At 42.9% G+C, this 22,270-nt stretch overlaps 2 protein-coding genes and 1 long non-coding RNA gene across 5 annotated transcripts in view; all 3 read left to right on the forward strand.

Moving 5' to 3' along the window:
• Positions 1 to 22,270, forward strand: part of SRPK2 (SRSF protein kinase 2) — a 225,307-nt gene that overhangs the window by 11,822 nt on the left and 191,215 nt on the right. The window lies entirely within an intron of this gene.
• LOC138674125 (uncharacterized) lies at positions 13,743 to 14,606 on the forward strand. The gene is made up of 3 exons (XR_011320498.1): positions 13,743 to 14,296; positions 14,394 to 14,453; positions 14,558 to 14,606. It is a non-coding gene; the product is annotated as an uncharacterized lncRNA (long non-coding RNA).
• Positions 15,178 to 16,926, forward strand: LOC138676133 (uncharacterized). The gene is made up of 3 exons (XM_069765089.1): positions 15,178 to 15,515; positions 15,809 to 15,968; positions 16,047 to 16,926. The coding sequence occupies exons 1-3, from the start codon at positions 15,482 to 15,484 to the stop codon at positions 16,630 to 16,632; spliced, it is 780 nt and encodes a 259-aa protein (XP_069621190.1). The 5' UTR covers positions 15,178 to 15,481; the 3' UTR covers positions 16,633 to 16,926.

Raw genomic sequence — 22,270 nt, forward strand, 5'->3', positions numbered from 1 at the left:
CCGGACCATGTGCACAGTGTGTCCTGTTTTCCATAGGGTACAGTGTACTGTACCCTGCATGGAAAACAGCTGCGGAACCGCAGCGGCAAAACCGCCGCGGTTCCGCGGTAAAAAACGCACTGTGTGAACATGGCCTTAAAGTGTCACTAATGGAAAGTTGGATTCACAATTTCCTGTATTTAAAAGCAAAAGTAACAAGTTTGTTCTTGCAGAAGAGCAATGTGCCCTCCATATACTGCTCACTTCAGGCAAGCAGCTATATGGCTCTCTAGCAGTCACTCAGTCTAAGGCGAGCGTTACACTAGCTAGAAATACAGATGAGTGCTTTGCGATAAAAAATCTATGGGGCAGCTCACATCATCCGTTTTTTTTCTCGTGCGTATTATACATGCGAGAGAAATCGCAGCATGTTGCGATTTGCACCATATTATGCCTGAGACTCGCCAATGGAAGTCTATGGGTGCCAGAAAAAAAAATGATTACATACGGACCATGCGTGTGACTTGCGATAAATACGCATCGGTGTCCTTTAGAAAAGCCAGCAATTCAGGGTGCTATAATGTAAAATTACACTGACAGGTTAAAATAGAATAGATAAAATAAAAGACTCTGCCGAAACGCGTGTCGGGGTGATGTGGTGATCCCTGGCCTCCTGTTGTGCTCCTTTCTGACTAATTTCGGTGATTCACTGGACCTATACTTTGGTATGCTATATTATTTTAAAGACTATTTCATGCCACTATTATGCATTTAGCTCTAGGCCAATGTACCTATGTTTACATTCTAGGGCCATCAGTAAGATTTTTATCCATGATTTTACCATCTATTATCTTCTATATACTATTTGGACTTTACTAGCCAGGGTCCCCATGTCCCGTTCTGTTTAATTGTTTATATGCACTGTGGTTTTATCCACCCTTTTACCCGTTTTGTTCTTTGTACTATATTCCAATAAAGTTTTTTCTATTTTCATATTTATATTGGCCTATTTATCATCCTTTATTCTTTATTTGTATGTTCTATTTGAAATAGATGATTGGCCATTAAATTTGTCCTATTATTGGGGACATTATGACTATATGTATCTGTAATGATATGACTTGATATCTACAATGTCGCCAATTTTTTTGTTGGCTTTGTCTTAGATAAAATAAATGTATACACATAGTATAGATATATATTTGGAGATGTAGGTGTTAAATTGACAAATTTATTCAGGGGAAAAATTCCGTGGGCTCTCGTGCAATTTTCATTGCCAGAGAGGGAAAGCCAGTGACTGAGGGCAGATATTAATAGCCTAGAAAGGGACCATTGTTATTGCTCCCCCCCGGCTGAAAATATCTGCTCCCCACCACCCCAGAAAAGGCGCATCTGTAAGATGCGCCAATTCTGGCACTTAGCCTCTCTCTTCCCATTGCCCTGTAGCTGTGGCATATGGGGTAATAAGGGGTTAATGTCACCTTGCTATTGTAAGGTGACATTAAGCCCGGTTAATAATAGAGAGGTGTCAATAAGACACCTATCCATTACTAATCCAATAGTATGAATGGGTTTAAAAAATACACATGCATTAAGAATAAAGTCTTTTAATGAAATAATTAAACACACAGGTTTTCCGACTTTATTACACTCCAAGTGAAGCCCTCGTTCTCCTGAAAAAAATCAAAAATAAAAAAGCAATAATATCCCATATCTGTCCGCTGTACAGTCAAATCCCACGCTGCAATCCATCTCAAGGGGTTAAATAGTTTGCAACCGGGAGGGGTGCTAATGCTACCATCCCAGCTGTAAACCATTGTGTAATGAATGAAAGCCTCCCCACCTGACCGGACATGAACTCTGTAGCGTGGGAAAGTTTCTGAACATTTTCCCAGGCTGAGTTTGCGCATGCTCAGTGACATCAGCGGTAGCCCCGCCTGACGGATCACTGTTGTATAGAACATTTCTGTGATTCTCGGCCTTCAAAAACGGACCAATTTTTTTTTTTTTTAATACGTTATGTGTGATGCCGGCCTAAGGTTATGTTTCCACGGGGCATATGCCTTCAATATTTGCTGCGGATTGGATGCTGCGTACAGCCGCAGCATCCAATCCTCAGCGTCCAGATGTTACAGCGTATTGGAAATCCCATCTCCACTATGCGTACAAACACGCAGGTGGCAGAGCTGCTTAACTGGACATGCAGCACGTCTTTCTAGACCGCAGCATGTCTATTTATCATGCGGAGACGCACAGTCTCCGCAAGATAAATATGTCTATGTATAGGATGCGGCTTCTGCACTTAAGGTACCTTCACACATAACGATATTGTTAACGATATCGTTGCTATTTGTGACGTAGCAACGATATCGTTAATGAAATCGTTCTGTGTGACAGCGACCAACGATCAGGCCCCTGCTGGGAGATCGTTGGTCGCTGAACAAAGTCCAGAACTTTATTTTGTCGCTGGACTCCTGCTGACATCGCTGGATCGGCGTGTGTGACACCGATCCAGCGATGTCTTCACTGGTAACCAGGGTAAACATCGGGTAACTAAGCGCAGGGCCGTGCTTAGTAACCCGATGTTTACCCTGGTTACCATGCTAAAAGTAAAAAAAAACAAACAGTACATACTTACCTACAGCCGTCTGTCCTCCAGCGCTGTGCTCTGCTCTCCTCCTGTACTGTCTGTGAGCCGGAAAGCAGAGCGGTGACGTCACCGCTCTGCTTTCCGGCTCACAGACAGTACAGGAGGAGAGCAGAGAAGCAGAGCGCAGCGCTGGAGGACAGACAGCTGTAGGTAAGTATCTAGTGTTTGTTTTTTTTTACTTTTAGCATGGTAACCAGGGTAAACATCGGGTTACTAAGCGCGGCCCTGCGCTTAGTTACCCGATGTTTACCCTGGTTACCGGCATCGTTGGTCGCTGGAGAGCGGTCTGTGTGACAGCTCTCCAGCGACCAAACAGCGACGCTGCAGCGATCCGAATCGTTGTCGGTATCGCTGCAGCGTCGCTTAATGTGAAGGGGCCTTTAGGGTTCAAGTGACACAAGTGACAGCTTGAACTCAATTGACCTCTGACGGCGGAGTGATATACTGTGGAAGGATACCTGCTGTCATTGTAACACTGGTGGCCCCTGGAGAGCGGTCACATCTGCCAATGTGACAGCTCTACCCGGGAGATCGTCGTGGGACACTCGTTATTAAATGGATTACGTCGGAACAAGGAGTATGCTGTTGGTTTTATTTATTTTTTTTACAGGTGATTGAGGGCATCGCGGGTTAGCTGTATGGTGAGTATGTACTGTGTGTGTGTGTGTGTGTGTGTGTGTGTGTGTGTATGTATGTGTGGTTTTTTTTATTTTTTATTTTTTTACACTTGAACACTGTAGCCGGATGATGGGTTTACTACTGTTCTATCATCGGCTAGCTGTCACTGTAGCAGGCATAGCCGGATGGGACTAGTAGTCCTGTCGGACGATGCCAGCCACACACACACAAACACACACACACACGCCTACAGACACCTGCACACAGACACGCACATCTTCTCTGCACAGATACAGTCTCCGCCCTCACACTTCTTCCGCCTCCCTATCTGCAGCGTTTCTCGCACGCAACTCCACAGCAAACACGCAGATCTTTTTAAACCTGCGGTTTTGCTGCGGATTTGCCTGACTCGATGTAAGTCAATGGGTGCAGAATCGCAGATCCGCAAAAAGAATTTGTCCGTATTTTTCCGCAGCATGTGCACACCAGTTCTTAATTTCCCATTGACTAACATTGGTTGTGCATTACACTGCGGATTTGATGCAATTACGCGCATCCAAAAATGCTGCGGAATCGCATCAAAATCCGCAATGTGTGCACATAGCCTAAGAGAAAAAGGCCTCTCTACATGACTGGATTATAGTAAGGATATATTCACAGCCGGAAAAGCTGTTGTATAATTTCTGTGTATTAATATGCATGGAAATTGCAGAAATCTATGGACATGATGGTGAAAAAAAATATTTAGAATAAATATATACTATTGTCTGCCATGTGTGATGATACCACTGTGTGTTTGTGGGCACGTGACTGCCTTCAAGGACTGCGCAAAGTGAGTACATATTGTCCAGTCGGAGGAGCACGGATACCCTATTATAGTGCTACCATAGTCATACGCTTATGATTCTACTGAATTGAGTTTTGATCACCAGTATGTAATTCTACAGTAACCGCAATCAGTGGGATCACCAGTATCCCCTCTCTGGAATCACTGGGGATTTAACAGGTAAGTAATGTTTGTATTTTAATTATATAAGATTTCCCATAGTTTTTTATCACCCGCCTATCTAGGGAGGTCAGATAGTATAGAAACTGGCAAAGCTGCCTATGAGGCATCAGAACTAAAGCTAACTGGAATCGGTAAGGTGAGTATGACTACTTTCATTATTTTATGCCATTCGCAAAAAAATGGAGCCTTTTAACTACTTTTTGTCTGTTTTCTCCAATTTGTTCAGTAACCAGAAAAGTCGCACAGTTTTCCATGCGTTTTTTGCATAGACAGTTTTGTAATTGAACATCAGTGGCTTCAAAATAAGGACAGTGACTGTTTTTGGGTTTTTTCTTTTTTTGCTTTTATGGCTGATGGAATATATATATATATATACAAGGATAGAAAGTTAGAGCATTACTAATAGGCTCTGTTCATGTAGCTTTCTTTCTTCTGGCACAGTAGCCTGTCGGAGATGAAACAGGGTACACTGCTGTAATTTACTGCCGGTGGAGGCGAAACACAATGGAGGAGAGAACAAAGGGGATATCCAGCAGAAGAAAAATATGTTCCATTGTGTTTAAAATGTCATATAAAGGCACTTTTATCCTTAAATGTGCTCCGATGTCCTGGTTTCAGGGCCAGTCTTGCCTTCATGGCAGATTCACTTCTGCATTGGGCCCAACACATGAGAGCTTCTTTCGTTGGCGCGATATCAGAACTATGTATGAAGGGGCAGCATTAATTTCAACAGCTAAGCCAGCATCCTCCCATATCTCAGAATAATCTAGAATGGTGAAGGAAGCTGGCTTAGCTTTTGTAATGAGCCAGTTAGCCAGCCCCCTTTTATACTTATTGTTTGCTATGTGCTAGGGAGGTCTCTACTTTGTCAAACCCAATGTGGAAGCAGCTCCGCTGGGATCAGCGCTGACGTAGAAGTAGTATTTTTCCAATAGGATATGTTAAGAAGTCCTTTAAAACACAATGAAACAAAATTGTGTTGTGCTGCTTATGATGATTAAAAGAGTTGTCCAGCAGAACATTTTTTGTAGTCATGGTAATCAAATTTATGGAAATGTTCTATATAGGTACATTCACATGCATACATTTCCCTTTTTACTTTGGATTTTGCCATGGGTTGGTTTAGATTTTTCCGCAACACTTGGGTGAGATTTGCTAAATTCTCATGTACCGTGCTGCTGCTGCACTGCATATGCAGATTGAAAATCCCTTGTGCAGGTAACAAATGTGAACATACCCACATACTCACTATTCACATCTTAGGCTACGTTCAGACTAGCGTTGTGCTAGTGTGCGTTGGGTTAGCGTCGGGCGACGCAGCGGCGACGCACGCGTCATGCGCCCCTATGTTTAACATGGGGGACGCATGCGTTTTTGTTTGTTGCATTTTGCGACGCATGCGTCTTTTTTGCCGCAAGCGTCGGACCAAGAAAACGCAACAAGTTGCATTTTTCTTGCGTCCGATTTTAGGCAAAAAACGACGCACGCCTCGCAAAACGCAGCGTTTTTGCGTGCGTTTTGCCGTGTTTTTGCGTGCGTTGCGTCGCCGACGCAGCGGCGCACAACGCTAGTCTGAACGTAGCCTTAGTTTGCTTTGTCTGTTCATAGTTGTCATAGAGTTATAGTTATACTTAGTTTTAAAGGGAGAGGTCGGGAAGGTTGTCTTAAAGGAAAACTGTCCGCATTTTTTTGCTATGAGAGCAGTATAAAGAATATAGAGCTAGAGAGCCTGATTCCAGGGATGCATCACTTACTGGACTGTTTGGTGCAGTTTTGATAGCATCTACATCTGCAGTAGATGTAGCAGTGGTTAAAATGCTATACAGTCTCGCTCACACCCCTGTTTGGCATCTTCATGAGTACGTTGTCAGCAATTTGCTAATTTGTGGTGGTGACTGGGTTACACAGATTAGCTGGACTGGCTGCACATGAGACCTAATCAGGATGTGGTAATCTGCTGATTAAAACTACAACACACAGCCTAATAAGTGACACATCCCTGGAATTAGGCTTTGGTGTTTTATAGTTTGCTGCTCTTTGATTAAATAACAAAAACCTGCTGTCAGATTCCTTTTACATTTATTTGTCTTTACTTTATTATTTTTTTTTTTACAAATTATAAAAATGGAACTGTTTATAAGGCAACCAATCAGATTGCAGATGCTCTATTTTCTAACAAAAAATAAAGCGATATAATCTGGCCGCTGCAGTCAGCTCCTCTCCTTTTTCTCTGCGCTAAAGGGTTTTTCAGTCTGTGTTTGGTAACCAAATGCTACAGAATTACCCAGAATCTCTTTATTTATGCAGTGAGAAACTAAATTTGCACACATTCACATTCTTTTAATTAGAATCTATTTGCTTTATCACATTTCTGACACGTGAAGCCTAAATACATTAGTCTGTTCCTACCAGACAGGTAAATAATCTGTCACACAGGTGTTAAGACTTTGGGCGCTAACCAGGTCCCTAGAACTAGGGTTGCCCTGGTTTATCCCTGTCCTTCAGATTACTCCTGAAGGTGGAGATGCCTTGCTATGCTCTTATATCTACCCTGGTCTTTACCCTCCCCCACCCAGGGTAGTGGGAAGCTGAAGTGTATAGTAAACACACTAACCAGACAAATGAGGGAATACAAACAGGGATAAATGAAAATACCAACCATACAAAGTACACTCCCCAAACAACACAGAGGGACACTGGAGTTAAAGGAAGGAGAAACCAAATAGGAGAGGATCAGGATGTGCACCAGACAAAACTCCAAGCTATAATAGCCTGCACAATCTCCAAATACACCTCCAACTTCAGAACCAGGCAGTAATAACTAACACTGGCAATCCCTAAATGCCAGAGGCGAGCATATATAACAAATGAGAAGAATGAACAGATTTTCATGACTGTTTTGCATGAGGTTTTCATCAGTATTTGGTCAGTGTGTCCGTTTTAACCACAAGTGTTTCATTGGTGATTTTCTCATGAAATTAAAAAGATCCATAAAAATTTCAGAGTTTCTCCTACTCTTTACGATATTAAAAATGGACAGGACACCTCTGGCATCGATTCTGTCAGCTGTCATTGATTTGTATGGAGTGATAGACTTGTATGACAAGATTGTGTTCCGTGACTTGGATCAAATACAGACACAGGCTGTTTTGGTTTGTGTTTTATACGTTAAAGTCACAGATACAAGGCATACTTGAAAAATAGATGTCTGAATGGGGCCTAAATCAACTTTTGGCTTAGCTTTTATTCATTTATTTATAGTAAAAAATTTTTTTTACCTTTTGATAAAGTCAGAAGCTTGTAAATTTTGTGACCTGCTGAATAAGTTCTCTTGGAGTCATTTTCATTATCAGGCCGACTCCTGGAAAGTATAATTGTTTTATAGTTGGGTATCGTTCCAAGTAGCTCTTTTCTGACTCATATAGTTTAATGTAATGACACGATAAACACATGACTGCTCTGTTTGCTTTTTGTCTGCTGTTTGAGATCAAGGCATATACCCAACATGAGAACCATTTCCCATAGTCGTGGGACAAGCCATTTGTATGATAGATGTGGGTCTCACTGATGTGGGTATAAAAACAATTCTTTCAGCGGTGGAAGGGACTCAAACTAAAAGAGCCACCTTGGCAGAATGCAGCATTAGTGCCGCTCAAGGTGGCACTTTTAGTTACAAATGCCTGGGGGGGTTGGTTGACAGGTTCCCTTTAAAAAGATGAGGCCTGTAATTGACACCATAGGTAGACCACAAATATGAGAGTCAAAATGAGAAAACAAATCCAGAAAATCACCTTGTCTGATTTGGCAAGATTTATTTTGCAAATTATGGTGGAAAATAAGTATTTGGTCACCAACAAAAGTTTTCTGGCAGTAGCAGTCACATGCTATACTGGTGTAACCGCACAGGGGTGGGAGTGATGATGCCAGTAGTACGGCATCAGAGGCCACTGGTATCAGTCATGTGCCGTTGGCATGTAAAGAAAGACTGGGAGCACTGCAGGAGACTCGACACTAGATCGCTGGGTAAAGAATAGGCGAGTACGATGTCTTTTATTATTTTAGAACAATGACAGCTGTCTTTAAAAAGTCTGATAAGCTGGCTAACACCATTACATTTATGAAACAATATTATAGATTTAAAATGGTAAAGGAGGAGGTTTATTAATATAAAAAAGCACCTTCAGTCATCTATATAATTGCCTAAGGGTCACTTCCGTCTTTCTGTCTGTCCCGGATATTCATTGGTCGCTGCCTCTGTCTGTCATGGAATCCAAGTCGCTGATTGGTCGTGGCAAAACGCCCACGACCATTGCCACGACCAATCCGCGACGGCCACAGTCCGGCGGCAATATGGCCGTTCTTTCCTCCCCGCAGTCAGTGCCCGCTCCATTCTCCCCTCCAGTCATCCAGTCAGCCCTCACACAGGGTTAATGCCAGCGTTACCGGAGCGCGGTGTAACGCACTCCGGTTACGCAGCTAATAACCCTGTGTGACCAACTTTTTACTATTGATGCTGCATATGCAGCATCAATAGTAAAAAGATCTAATGTTACAAATAATAATAATAATAAAAAAAACGTTATTCTCACCCTCCGACGTGTCGCCCTGTCCTCGGCAGTGCAAGCGGCAAGTTCCGGTGCTAAGGATGGTATGCGAGAAGGACCTGCCATAACATCACGGTCGTGTGACCGCGACGTCATCACAGGTCCTGCGCTCATACCAACCCTGGGACTGGTAGCTGCCACGTGCACCGCACACAGGTGACAGAACTACGAGGGGCCCTCGGAAAGTGAGTATATGTTTCTTAGTAAATTTTTTAACCTGTTACATACCTGGCTGTTACTGTACATACCTGGCTGGGCAATATACTACGTAGCTGGGCAATATAATACGTGACTGGGCAATATACTACGTGACTGGGCAATATACTACGTGACTGGCCAATGTACTACATGACTGGGCAGTATACTACATGTCTATGCTGTATACTACGTGGCTCTGTGCTGTATACTACGTGGCTGGGCAATATACTACGTGGCTGGGCAATATACTACATGACTGGCCAATATACTACATGACTGGGCAATATACTACATGTCTATGCTGTATACTACGTGGCTCTGTGCTATATACTACGTGGCTCTGCAATTTACTACGTGGCTGGGCAATATACTACGTGGCTGGGCAACATACTACGTGACTGGGCAACATACTACGTGACTGGGCAACATACTACGTGGCTGGGCAACATACTACGTGGCTGGGCAACATACTACGTGGCTGGGCAACATACTACGTGGCTGGGCAACATACTACGTGGCTGGGCAACATACTACGTGGCTGGGCAATATACTACGTGACTGGCCAATATACTACATGACTGGGCAATATACTACATGTCTATGCTGTATACTACGTGGCTCTGTGCTATATACTACATGGCTGGGCAATATACTACGTGGCTGGGCAACATACTACGTGACTGGGCAACATACTACGTGACTGGGCAACATACTACGTGACTGGGCAACATACTACGTGGCTGGGCAATATACTACGTGGCTGGGCAATATACTACGTGGCTGGGCAATATACTACGTGGCTGGGCAATATACTACGTGGCTGGGCAATATACTACGTGGCTGGGCAATATACTACGTGGCTGGGCAATATACTACGTAGCTGGGCAATATACTACGTGGGTGGGCAATATACTACGTGGGCTGTGCAATATACTACGTGGACATGCATATTCTAGAATACCCGATGCGTTAGAATTGGGCCACAATCTAGTATAGTATAAAATGGAGGGGCTGTTGGTGACTGACCCTACTGATATAATAACTTTTTTTCCCTTAGTCTTCCACTTACTATTTGACCATCTTTCTATATAATCGTCTAAAGGGTACTTCCGTCTGTTTGTCTGTCATGGAAAACCCTCGTCGCTGATTGGTCGCGGCCGACCGCGACAAATCAGCGCCGGGCACTGTCCGGCCGCGAATTCGCCCTTCCCTACTCCCCTCCTGTCAGTGCCCCCATAGCGGTTTAGCAGTCCGTTAAACCGCGGCATACTGCGGTGTAACGTAGTCCGTTAACGCTGCAATTAACGCTGTGTGACCAACTCTTTACTATTGATGCTGCCTATGCAGCATCAATAGCAAAAACATTTAATGTTAAAAATAATTAAAAAAAATAAAAATCATTATATTCTCACCTTCCGGTGCCTTTCCCGCTCCTCGCAATGCTCCGGTCCCAAGAATGCATTGCGGCAATGATCGGCGATGATGTAGCGGTCTCGCGAGACCACTACATCATCATGTGTTATTGCCGCAATGCATTCTTTGGACTGCAACGTCGCGAGGAGCATCGCTAAAGGCCTGGGCTTGATCCGGGGGGGCGCCGGAAGGTGAGGTATATAACTATTTGTTATTTTAATTCTTTTTTTAACAGTGATATGGTGCCCACATTGCTATATACTACGTGGGCTGTGTTAGATACTACGTGGGCTGTGTTAGATACTGTGTGGGCTGTGTTAGATACTGCGTGGGCTGTGTTAGATACTGCGTGGGCTGTGTTAGATACTGCGTGGGCTGTGTTAGATACTGCGTGGGCTGTGTTAGATACTGCGTGGGCTGTGTTAGATACTGCGTGGGCTGTGTTAGATACTGCGTGGGCTGTGTTAGATACTGCGTGGGCTGTGTTAGATACTGCGTGGGCTGTGCAATATACTACTATACATATTCTAGAATACCCGATGCGTTAGAATCGGGCCACCATCTAGTCTACTATATAATTGTCTAAGGGTCACTTCCGTCTGTCCTTTTGTCTGTCTGTCACGGATATTTATTGGTCGCGGCCTCTGTCTGTCATGGAAATCCAAGTCGCCGATTGGTCGCAGCAAAACAGCCACGACCAATCAGCAATGGGCACAGTCCGGAAGAAAATGGCCGCTCCTTACTCCCCGCAGTCAGTGCCCGGCGCCCGCATACTCCCCTCAAGTCACCGCTCACACAGGGTTAATGCCGGCGGTAACGGACCGCGTTATGCCGCGGGTAACGCACGATACGTTAGAATCGGGCCACCATCTAGTTTGTAATAATTGTCTTCTCTGTTTTAGAGGAGACATACTTAATTTCCCCAGTAGGTGGCAGCATCACTTTTCTACAAATATGCAGAAGCACAGCAGAGCCCTGAAGGGGGCATGCGGCTGACGCACCATACATTATAAGGCCTTTGTGGAGCATGGGACATACAGCTGCACTCTATATAAAGGGGTCCGCAGCTGTGCTATGTATGAGAGATAAATGACTGCCACTAATAATATCTATATACTGCCAACTTATTCTGTTACACTTAACTCACAAAATTAGCCTTTACATACATAGTAGTAAAATAATCAATGAAATGATAGTAAACTAATCGGCAAAATGTGTGTGTGTATGTATGTGTGTATACAAAAACATACTGTATGATAGGGATTCTAGATTGTGAGCCCCATCGGGGACAGCGATGATAATGTGTGCAAAACTGTAAAGCGCTGCGGAATATGTTAGCGCTATATAAAAAAATAACGATTATTATTATTATATATATACATACATACACTAGATGGTGGCCCGATTCTAACGCATCGGGTATTCTAGAATATGCATGTCCACGTAGTATATTGCCCAGCCACGTAGTATATTGCCCAGTTACGTAGTATATTGCCCGGCCACGTAGTATATTGCCCAGTTACGTAGTATATTGCCTGGCCACATAGTATATTGCCCAGTTACGTAGTATATTGCCCGGCCACGTAGTATATTGCCCAGTTACGTAGTATATTGCCCAGCCACGTAGTATATTGCCCAGTTACGTAGTATATTGCCCGGCCACATAGTATATTGCCCGGCCACGTAGTATATTGCCCAGTTACGTAGTATATTGCCCAGCCACGTAGTATATTGCCCGGCCACGTAGTATATTGCCCGGCCACGTAGTATATTGCCCAGTTACGTAGTATATTGCCCGGCCACGTAGTATATTGCCCAGTTACGTAGTATATTGCCCGGCCACGTAGTATATTGCCCAGCCACATAGTATATTGCCCAGTTACGTAGAATATTGCCCGGCCACGTAGTATATTGCCCAGTTACGTAGTATATTGCCCGGCCACGTAGTATATTGCCCAGTTACGTAGTATATTGCCCGGCCACGTAGTATATTGCCCAGCCACATAGTATATTGCCCAGTTACGTAGAATATTGCCCGGCCACGTAGTATATTGCCCAGTTACATAGTATATTGCCCGGCCACGTAGTATATTGCCTAGTGATGCTGTTACCGCTGTCATTAACCCTTTGTGACCGGAGGGGATTACGGAGCGGGCGCCGGGCAGTGAGTGCAGGGGAGTAGGGGAGGGACTAATCGGACTGTGCCCGTCGCTGATTGGTCGCGGCAGCCATGACAGGCAGCTGCCGAGACCAATCAGTGAACGAATAACCGTGACAGAAGGACAGACAGACAGAAGTGGCCCTTAGACAATTATGTATATAGATATGTGAATATCACTGATGGTAAACATTGACACTGATCGAAAACACGGGTGACACTCGTACCATTTTTTTATGTAGAGAAACAAAGGTGGGTGTCTGAATGAGGCCTAATGTACACTACCTGTTGAGAGTATGTATGAACACTGTAAGGCGAGTTCTGGTTACTGACTGTAGTGTTGCGTTAACGCTTTGAAGTGTTCCTCGTAACAAAATCTAGACTTGTTACAATTGCCTCTCTGCCATCTGCTCAAATTATGGTCTAGAATAAATGGGTTGAATTAGCCATGTGATCCCATTATCTGCACAGAAGAGCAGTTTCCAGGCTAGTTCTATCTGTAATCTCCAGCATTTGTTTTGTTTGCCCGTCACATCCGCATCTTGCTGACGAGGAAGAATCCAGTCGGGTGATCATGCTCTATTCAGGACATGTATGTGATGAACATTTTGATATTCTCTTGGTGGCGTTGCTGGATGCAGCTGCAGGTTGGCTATAATGCCCGTCCTTCTGCAAAGTCCCGTCAGCATTTCTGCCCAGACACTTCATCATGGTCGAGTAACTACAAAAGTACATCCAGCACTCTGGACATAGTCGGGGCTGTAGAGGTTCCCGGTAGCCAATGTGCCCGCAAATTAGATTATAGTTTATTTTAATTGATATTTGAAAGGATATGTACTAAAATGTAATCCGACTTGTTCTTTTATATATCTAAATGACTTCTAATGTCAAGTTTAGCTTATGGAAGAATGGAACTGAAGAGAATACTGTACTGTATCATTTCTGAGAATAATAATAATAAATAATAATAATTAGAGCAGGTCGCACTTGGGGTGTTGCATTCGGATCAGTGCTATAGCAATGACAGCTGGAATCTGATAACACCTTTTTAAAGGGGTTGTTCAGGACTAAGGCTGGGTTCACATTGCGCTAGGTGTGTCCGTCTAACGGACTCGTTTTTAAGTAGTAAAAACGCAATGTAACGCACATACCAACGCGCCCATAGACTTGCATTGTCTAACGCATCGTGACGCATCCCTAAATTGGTATGCGTTTGTCACATAACGTTTTTTTTCTGACGGACCTTCAACGCGGCTTGCAGCGTTCTCGGGTCCGGCCAAGCTAACGCACTACTAACGGAAGCGTTCATTCTGCCATAGAAGGCTATGGCAAACGCAGTCAGACGCAAATCATGAAAAATTTCCAAATAGGACCACACGTTTTAATAGCGTTTGAGGGTGGTCACGTGTCATGTGACAGGAAGTGTGATTTCGGCCATTAAAGGAGGAATATACCACCCACACATTTACTGCACGTGACAGAGTGTTGCAATAGCTCTCCTGAAATGTAAGTACATTTCTATATATATATCTCAGTATACATCATGGGAGTCTGTAATGTCCGTCGGATGTGTGTGTACTAAACATGTATTGCTTTGTTGCACACAGATGTCGGATACAGATGTCAGCAGCAGCAGCAGCGTGTCTGCGATTTTTTCGTCACAGTCGGTAGGCTTGCACTTTAAAAAACCACTATAATGTTGTGTGAAACTCCATTGTATTGAGCTAGGCATAACAATCCCGTTTATTGTTTTATTGTGAATAGGAGTCTTCTGAGCCCGAGGCTGCTAGACCACCCCCCAAAAAACATGCTAAAAGCACAAAGGTACATAGCACACATGTTGAATTTTTCATGCATAAATTTATTGATCCAATGAATACATTATTTAATGTTAATTTTTTTTTTTTTACATTTTACATACACAATAGGTTGTGGCACACGGAGGACACAAAAGAAAGAAGGTCCCTAGCCGTCTGTCATCGCCACAACTGCCAGTGGTAAATATAAAATTAGAAATATTCTATCCAATATTTATCAACAATCTATCTATTCACTTTCTATCTACTATACCTATAAACTATCTATCAACTATCTATCGCTCCATCTATTTGTCTATCTATATCTATGTATCTATCTATCTATCTATCTATCTATCTATCTATCTATCTATCTATCTATATCTATGTATCTATCTATTTATCTATCTATCTATATCTATGTATCTATATATCTATCTATATCTATCTATCTATATTTATGTATCTATCAATCTATCTATATCTATCCATCTATATTTATGTATCTATCTATGTATCTATCTATCTATCTATATCTATGTATCTATCTATCTATCTATCTATATCTATGTATCTATATATCTATATCTATCTATATCTATGTATCTATCTATCTATATCTATGTATCTATATATCTATCTATATCTATGTATCTATATATCTATCGATATCTATCTATCTATCTATCTATCTATCTATCTATCTATCTATCTATCTATCTATCTATCTATCTATCTATCTATGTATCTATCTATATCTATGTATCTATCTATTGCTATATCTATGTATCTATCTATCTCTGTATATATGAATATGGCCATCCAGTGAAATTGACACTATCAACATAACTTTTTGTGTTTACATAGTCCAAGTCAGCGGCCAAAAAAAAAAGGATTGTCGTTGACGAAGAGCCATTGACTATCCACAACGAGACACTGATCAACCTTGTGGAAGCCAACCCCTCCATATGGGACCAGAGCGACAGCTCCCACCATGACATCGTGAAGAACCGGAAGTTGTGGGATCAAATAATCTGTCACTTTGATCCCCGATACATGGAGAAGTCGACAACCTCAAAGAAAAAAATTGGTAAATATTGGTGACGTAACATCGGAAAATGTTAACCAAAAAAAAAAAAAAATTCTATCCTATCAACCTATCCACTTGTTGTCTATCTCTCAATTATCAACTATCTGTACACTATATATATATCTATCTATACACTATTTCTAAACTATTTCTTAACTATCTATCTACTATTTATATGTCAACTATCCTAGCAAACTATGAAAAATGTTTCCTATATCTTAAAACTATCTATCTACTATTTTTATATATATATATATATATATATATATATAATTTTTTTTTTAAATTTAAAGCCGATGCTGTCCATACCCGTTGGAAGTCCATCCGCGATCGCTTTGTCCGTGACTACCGGAACAGTCAGAATGCACCAAGCGGATCCATTGGTAAACGGGTGACCCCGTATGTGCATTACGACCAACTGCTCTTTCTTCAAAAAACATTGTCTCAGCGCTCGTAAGTACAAATAGGTCTGTGTGCGAGACAAAATTGTTTAAAGGAAACTAATTTACTTTTTTTTTTTTTGGGTTACAGCACGATATGCAGTACCGCTGCTCCTAGACCGACAGAGGAACTGGAGCCTTCTCCAGTGGAACCAACGCAACCTGAAGATGTGTCTGGCATCAGCGAGCCACGATCTGCGGATAGAAGCACTGTTGCTGCAGGTGTGAGTGCCCGGTTGCAATCACAGCGTGGACGCAAGCGAGCATCACAAAAAGATGAAGCTGATGCAATTATCGTGGATGGACTCCAACGGGTAGAGGACATGTGTCGCAGTGAGCTCAAAGACCTGAGGCGAGAAATTACCGAGCTGCAAGCACGCGAGTCTGTATACTCTGCTAATGAGTGGAAGCTACTTTTCTTGTCCTATGTGCCTGTAGCACAAAATATCCCGGCACATAGAAACCTTATGTTTAGACAAAGACTGAACGAGCTTCTAGAGGAATTTGTGGGCCCCCAGGAACCCGCTCCATCGGGAACAAGAACAAGACTGGACATGCCGCCCTACAACCCTCAATATAGAGGCCGGGGTGAAACGAGCGTGGAACCTCATAGACAATGTAGCAGTCCATCATATAGTTGGGCAGACAATACTCCCGTGCAGTACCAAAGTCTTTAGTACCGTTCACTGTCCCCAGCCAGGTGCAATTACCGCGTTGCAAGTTTTCTTTTTTTTTTGTTATGTTTTTTTGTTGTGAATTTCTATTTTCCTTTTTTTTCATCCCTATGGGATATCATATGTTAAACCTGTGTACCAACAGTTTGTTGGAAAAATCCATAAACATTTAGTAAACTGTTTCAAATTTAAGATTCTTGTATGACTTTAACTTTTAACACAACATAACTTTTTACACGACATCAGGTTAAACAACTTTTTACACGACATAAGGTAACTTTTTACACTACGTAACTTTTTACAGGACATCAGGTTAAACAACATAACTTTTTACACGACATCAGGAAGACTTTACAATATTTTCACACGTATCTGTCTTGCCATGGAACATGGCCTTCATGTGTGAAATAATGTGCAAATTGATCACGAATCCTCATTATTTGTGCTGTTGACCGAACTGCATTCGATTCAGTGCTACTGAGGTTCGACTCGCAATCATCGGGGTCTACCACCTGGGGTTCATGTCTCGCCACAAAATTATGCAGACAGATGCACGCCTTCACAACACGGTCCACATTTTCAGGTTGCAGTTGCATGCAGGTTAGTAAAATCCGCCATTTTAATGTCAAAATGCCAAAGGCACACTCCACATAACGTCTGGCCCGGCTCAAGCGATAATTAAAAATGCGCCTGCTGGAGTCTAGACTACGGCTTGAGTAGGGCTTGAGGAGATTTTGTCCTAGTTGGAAGGCCTCGTCACCAACTAAAACATAGGGCAAACTTGGGCCTTCGGTCCCCGGAAGAGGTCGTGATGAGGGTATGTTTAAACGTTGGCTGTACAAACATCGGCCCATGTTGGAGTCTCTGAATACTCTGGAATCGTTAGTCCGGCCATAAGCACCAATATCCACAGCAACAAAACGGTACCTGGCATCCGCAATCGCCATCAATACTATAGAAAAGTATTTCTTATAGTTATAGTAGAGGGAACCACTATGCGCAGGTTTCTGAATCCGAATGTGCTTTCCGTCCACGGCACCAATACAATTGGGGAAATTAGCCACATCCTCAAACTGTTGGGAAATCGCTAGCCACATTTCTGATGTCGGTGTTGGTAGCACAAGTGGTTGCAAGTTGTTCCAAATGGCATCACAAGTTTCCCGAACCAGTTGACAAATTGTTGACTTCCCAAGTCTAAATTGATAATGCAGTGACGCAAAAGTTTCTCCGGTAGCCAGATATCTGTCGACATTCAAAAACAAAAAGCAAAAAAAAATTAGGATTTTAATGATCATCTAATGGCTAGTTACAATAGAATATACAATTGCTAAATGAACATTAGGCCACACGATACCGAGATCTAGTCTTTGTCAATATAATGATAAAAAAAATGTATAATTACCTCACAGTCACTACTAAACGTTGCTCCACACTGATGCTTTCACGAAAAGTGCTGCGATGATGATGTATCTCATCCTTCACATGCAAGAGCAGAACATCAAAGGTCTCAATGGACATCCGTAGATAGCGTTGGAATTTGAAGGGATGATCCCGAAGCTGCACATACAGGGTGTGAAAGGCACCATATGTACTCCGCAAGAAATTCACTTCGTGGATCCAATATCTCCTTTGCGAACTACGCTTTCTCTGCCGAAGTCGCAACCGCATCAAGCGAAATCTGACGAGCTCAGACACAAACATCTTGCTAGCAGAAGTTCACGCAATGCTTTCAAAATGGAGAATGAGTCTGTGCCCACACCCGACAATGACAAAAGAACAACTTTATTGACAGTGACAAACGCAGACAAACGGATACTTCGTAAACGGACATCAAAATGAAAAAACGCGATCACATGCGTTAACGCTAGCGTTACCGTGACGACGAATTTCACATATTTTTGCTCCTTTTCTGTACATGCGTTTAACGCATCCGTTTAACGCCATGTACTTGACGCAATGTGAACCTAGCCTAACAGATTAATCGCCCATCAAAATCAGATCTCTAGGAGTCCAATACCAGACATCCCAATCAATCCGCTTTTACTTGCACTGGTGGAGCGCAGATGTAAACCATATAAAGAGCCTGAACATTGCAGCTGTAGTTCTGGGGGGCTTAACAATATTTCATCTTTAAAGGGGGCGGTCTGAAGGGAACTTTAATTCTGCTATTAACTCCCTATCTTTAGTCCCATATTCTAAGCTATTTTCTAATATACTTGCTTGAAAAATTCCCGACAGTGCAGTTAGGGAGCGATCTAACAGCTGTTGTATTTTTTTTTCTATTTCCAATATGATGGCGATTCGTTCGAGTATCACCAGTGCATGGTTTGTTTTTCGTGTCTGTATATTGCAGGATAAGAAATAAATGTTTGAGGTTTTTGAGTGTGCCTTGTGTATAGCTGTAGTTGATGTGCCCTGTTAGACTTGTCTGCCATATTGATTTATTTTTCTCTCATATGGTTCCCTTACTAACGACGGATATTACCATGATGCCCCTGGCATTGTAATTGGGTGAAGTCTGATCACATTGCTCTTGTCTAATGGCAGCAATGTAATAGACAGATATCTAGAACTGCGGAGTCTTATGTAATTCGGCCTCATCCTGTATGTACGGCCTCCTGTAAGGACTTTAGCCGCTCTCTTACATTACACAGAATTAATGGGGTAGAGTTTAAGTTTATCTATTGTTGCCCACGTCAGCCAATCACATCACCGGACTAGTTGTTAGACTGGAGATCACATGACCTAGCTGCCTATAATGAGGGTGTGCACATATATGCAACTGAGCTAGGAAATATTGCTGATTAGTTCCCTTTCTATGAGAAGGAGAATGCTGGAGTGTTGGAATGAACAGCTTTGCCAGCTGGCAGATGCTCGATCAATGTTTTTTCATGTGGACTGAGCAGGCACAGAGCTACAGATGAGGGTAAATATGGATATTTGTCATATGACGTTAGATTTTAGTCCTCCGGGAATTAAGGATATAAAAGGTTGGAGATGATGGACAACAATCAAGGTTTTGTCTTTATAGAGAGGACCACTTCTATTCTAGAATTCCTGTGGAGAGATGAATGATGGCTGAGTTTCCGACTGACTGGAAGGATTCTAGGTCATATTGACTCTGTAAACACATTCGGTGTATGTTTGATGTTATACATGGAAATCTTCCAACATATACGCTAAACATGTCCACCCAGGTTGTAATAAACCCGACTTAAAAGGAATCTGTCAGCAGGTTTTTGCTGCTTCATCTGATAACAGCATGATGTAGGAAGAGACCCTGAATCCAACGATGTGTCACTTAGATTACTGTGTGCAGCCGTTCTGACACAATCATAGTTTTCAGATCTAGCAATGCAGCAGAGCATTGCATGTACCATGTACGTAGCTATAGACCGTGAGCTGCGTATCACAGAAGGGGGTGGAATTGGACTGGGAAGCACATGCCTGCTAGTCAGGGCAACGCTAATCATCAGGTGATTAAACCTTCAGTCTAAGTCAGTGGTCCCCAACTCCAGGCCTCGAGGGCCGCCAACAGTGCAGGTTTTCAGGATTCCCTTAGTATTGCACAGGAGTTGGAATCATCACCTGTGCAGATGATCACATTACCACCGATGCAATACTAAAGAAATCCTGAAAACCTGCACTGTTGGCGGCCCTCGAGGCCTGGAGTTGGGGACCCCTGGTCTAAGTAAACGCCACCAGGCAGCCGGACATGTGATACATGGTTGAGTTCAGTGTTTTACTCCCTACCTCATGCGGTCCTCAGATTACATAGCAAAACCTGCTGACAGATTCCCTTTAGTGTAATTGTTCTTCTCACAGAAATCTGCTGCTTTCTCTACCAGGACTGGATTGATCACTCTCAAAATTCTCAGGTAAAATCTGCATTCACTGAAGACAGATTTATGCTTTACTGCGATTGAAGATGGCAGTCGGTGCTGATAAAATTCTTTGAAGAGGCGGAGCCTCCACTTGCTTAGAATGTCATCAGTAGCGACTGTCATCTCCACTCTTAGATTTTATGTGACTATCTTCACTGAATACAGATTTCACCTGGCAATTTAAGAATTTTGGAGAAGAAATGAAGAGGTTTCTCTTAATAGGATATATTACAAAGTTTCTTATTATCAGGTGCATTATTGATTTTTGAATTGATGAAACCGATGGGTACTATTTTTTAAGGAAATCTGGCACCCCTAAGGCTACTTTCACACTAGCGTCGGAATTCGGCCCGTCGCATTGCGTCGGGCCGAGATTCCGACGCTAGCGTTGTTAGCGCCGCACTACGGGTGCAGCGGATGCATTTCTCCGGCGCATCCGCTGCTCCATTGTGAGGTGCGGGGAGGTGGGGGCGGGGTTCCGGCCGCGCATGCGCGGTCGGAAAAAGCGGTCCGTCTGGAGCAAAAAACGTTACATTTAACGTTTTTTGCTCCCAGCGGTCCGCTACAACACGGCGCAACCGTCGCACGACGGTTGCGACGTGTGTGAATACATCGCAATGCGTCGGTAATGTTACTCTATGGGGCAAAAACGCATCCTGCAAACAACTTTGCAGGAAGCGTTTTTTCCCCTAAACGATGCATTGCGACGTATTAAAAAAAAACGCCAGTGTGAAAGTAGCCTAAGACTGAAATGAAACCATGTATACACTCATAGGGGACTTGGCCTCTATAAAAATAATACAGATTTTACTTCTTTACAGTTTTATTATAAAAGTAAATTTGAGAACCTTGGTTTAACCCGTAGCATGGTCAACTGCTTGGTGCACCATTATTATCCCACAATTCCCATCCTCTGCCCCGTATGATAGTTGACAGCGCTCCAAGGAGCAAGTGTCTGTATTAGCCCTGCACCCGCTGGGCGCACGCAGTGTCAGAACACGCTCTCATTTCGCTTTCCTCTCGACCACCCCCTGCTGTGCCAGCCGATGTGCTGCGAGCGGTCATGCAGGCACAACTTGGGGATCTGAGGGCGCCTGCACATACTGCTCCTGCAGTGTCAGTGTGTACTCAATACAGGCTGTGCTTCTTGGAGCGCTGTCAATCATCACAAGGGAACGGGCGGAGAATGTTAAATGAGGGGGTGGAACGGTTTCACCAATCACTTGACCATGCCAAGAGTCTACCGAAGACCCCTGATTTACGGTACATCTATCATTTTAAAACTTTTTGTGCATAAAACAATAGTAAAATCTGTACCGCAACTGTAATTTTTATAGGAGCTTAGTCCCTTTATGTGTATAAATTGTTTATTGCTGTTTTGGGGGTGACAGACTCCCTTTGAGCAAATAGATTGTTTTTTTTTAGCATATATCCAGGTGGCATACGTAAGCGTACGTCATGTAGGAAAATATAGATGGGATTACAAAAGCAGGCTGGGCAACTTCAAAGTGCATTTAGCTGAAGATTTTCCCACAATCTACAAACGTGGTTTTTGCACGGCATTATTGTCCGTTTACAGAGAACCACTGTTTATAAGAAAGCTTTTTCCTAATCATCAACTCATGTAAACCTAAAATCAGTCGACAAATGAGTAAAATTCTCATCTGTTGGCGGATTGGAAAAGTTAGGCTATGTGCACACGTTGCAGATTTCCTGCGGATCCGCAGTGTTTTTTCCGTGCAGAAACGCTGCAGATC

Source organism: Ranitomeya imitator, chromosome 4 (genome assembly GCF_032444005.1).
Source record: "Ranitomeya imitator isolate aRanImi1 chromosome 4, aRanImi1.pri, whole genome shotgun sequence".
In the NCBI taxonomy this organism is placed as follows: Eukaryota; Metazoa; Chordata; class Amphibia; order Anura; family Dendrobatidae; genus Ranitomeya; species Ranitomeya imitator.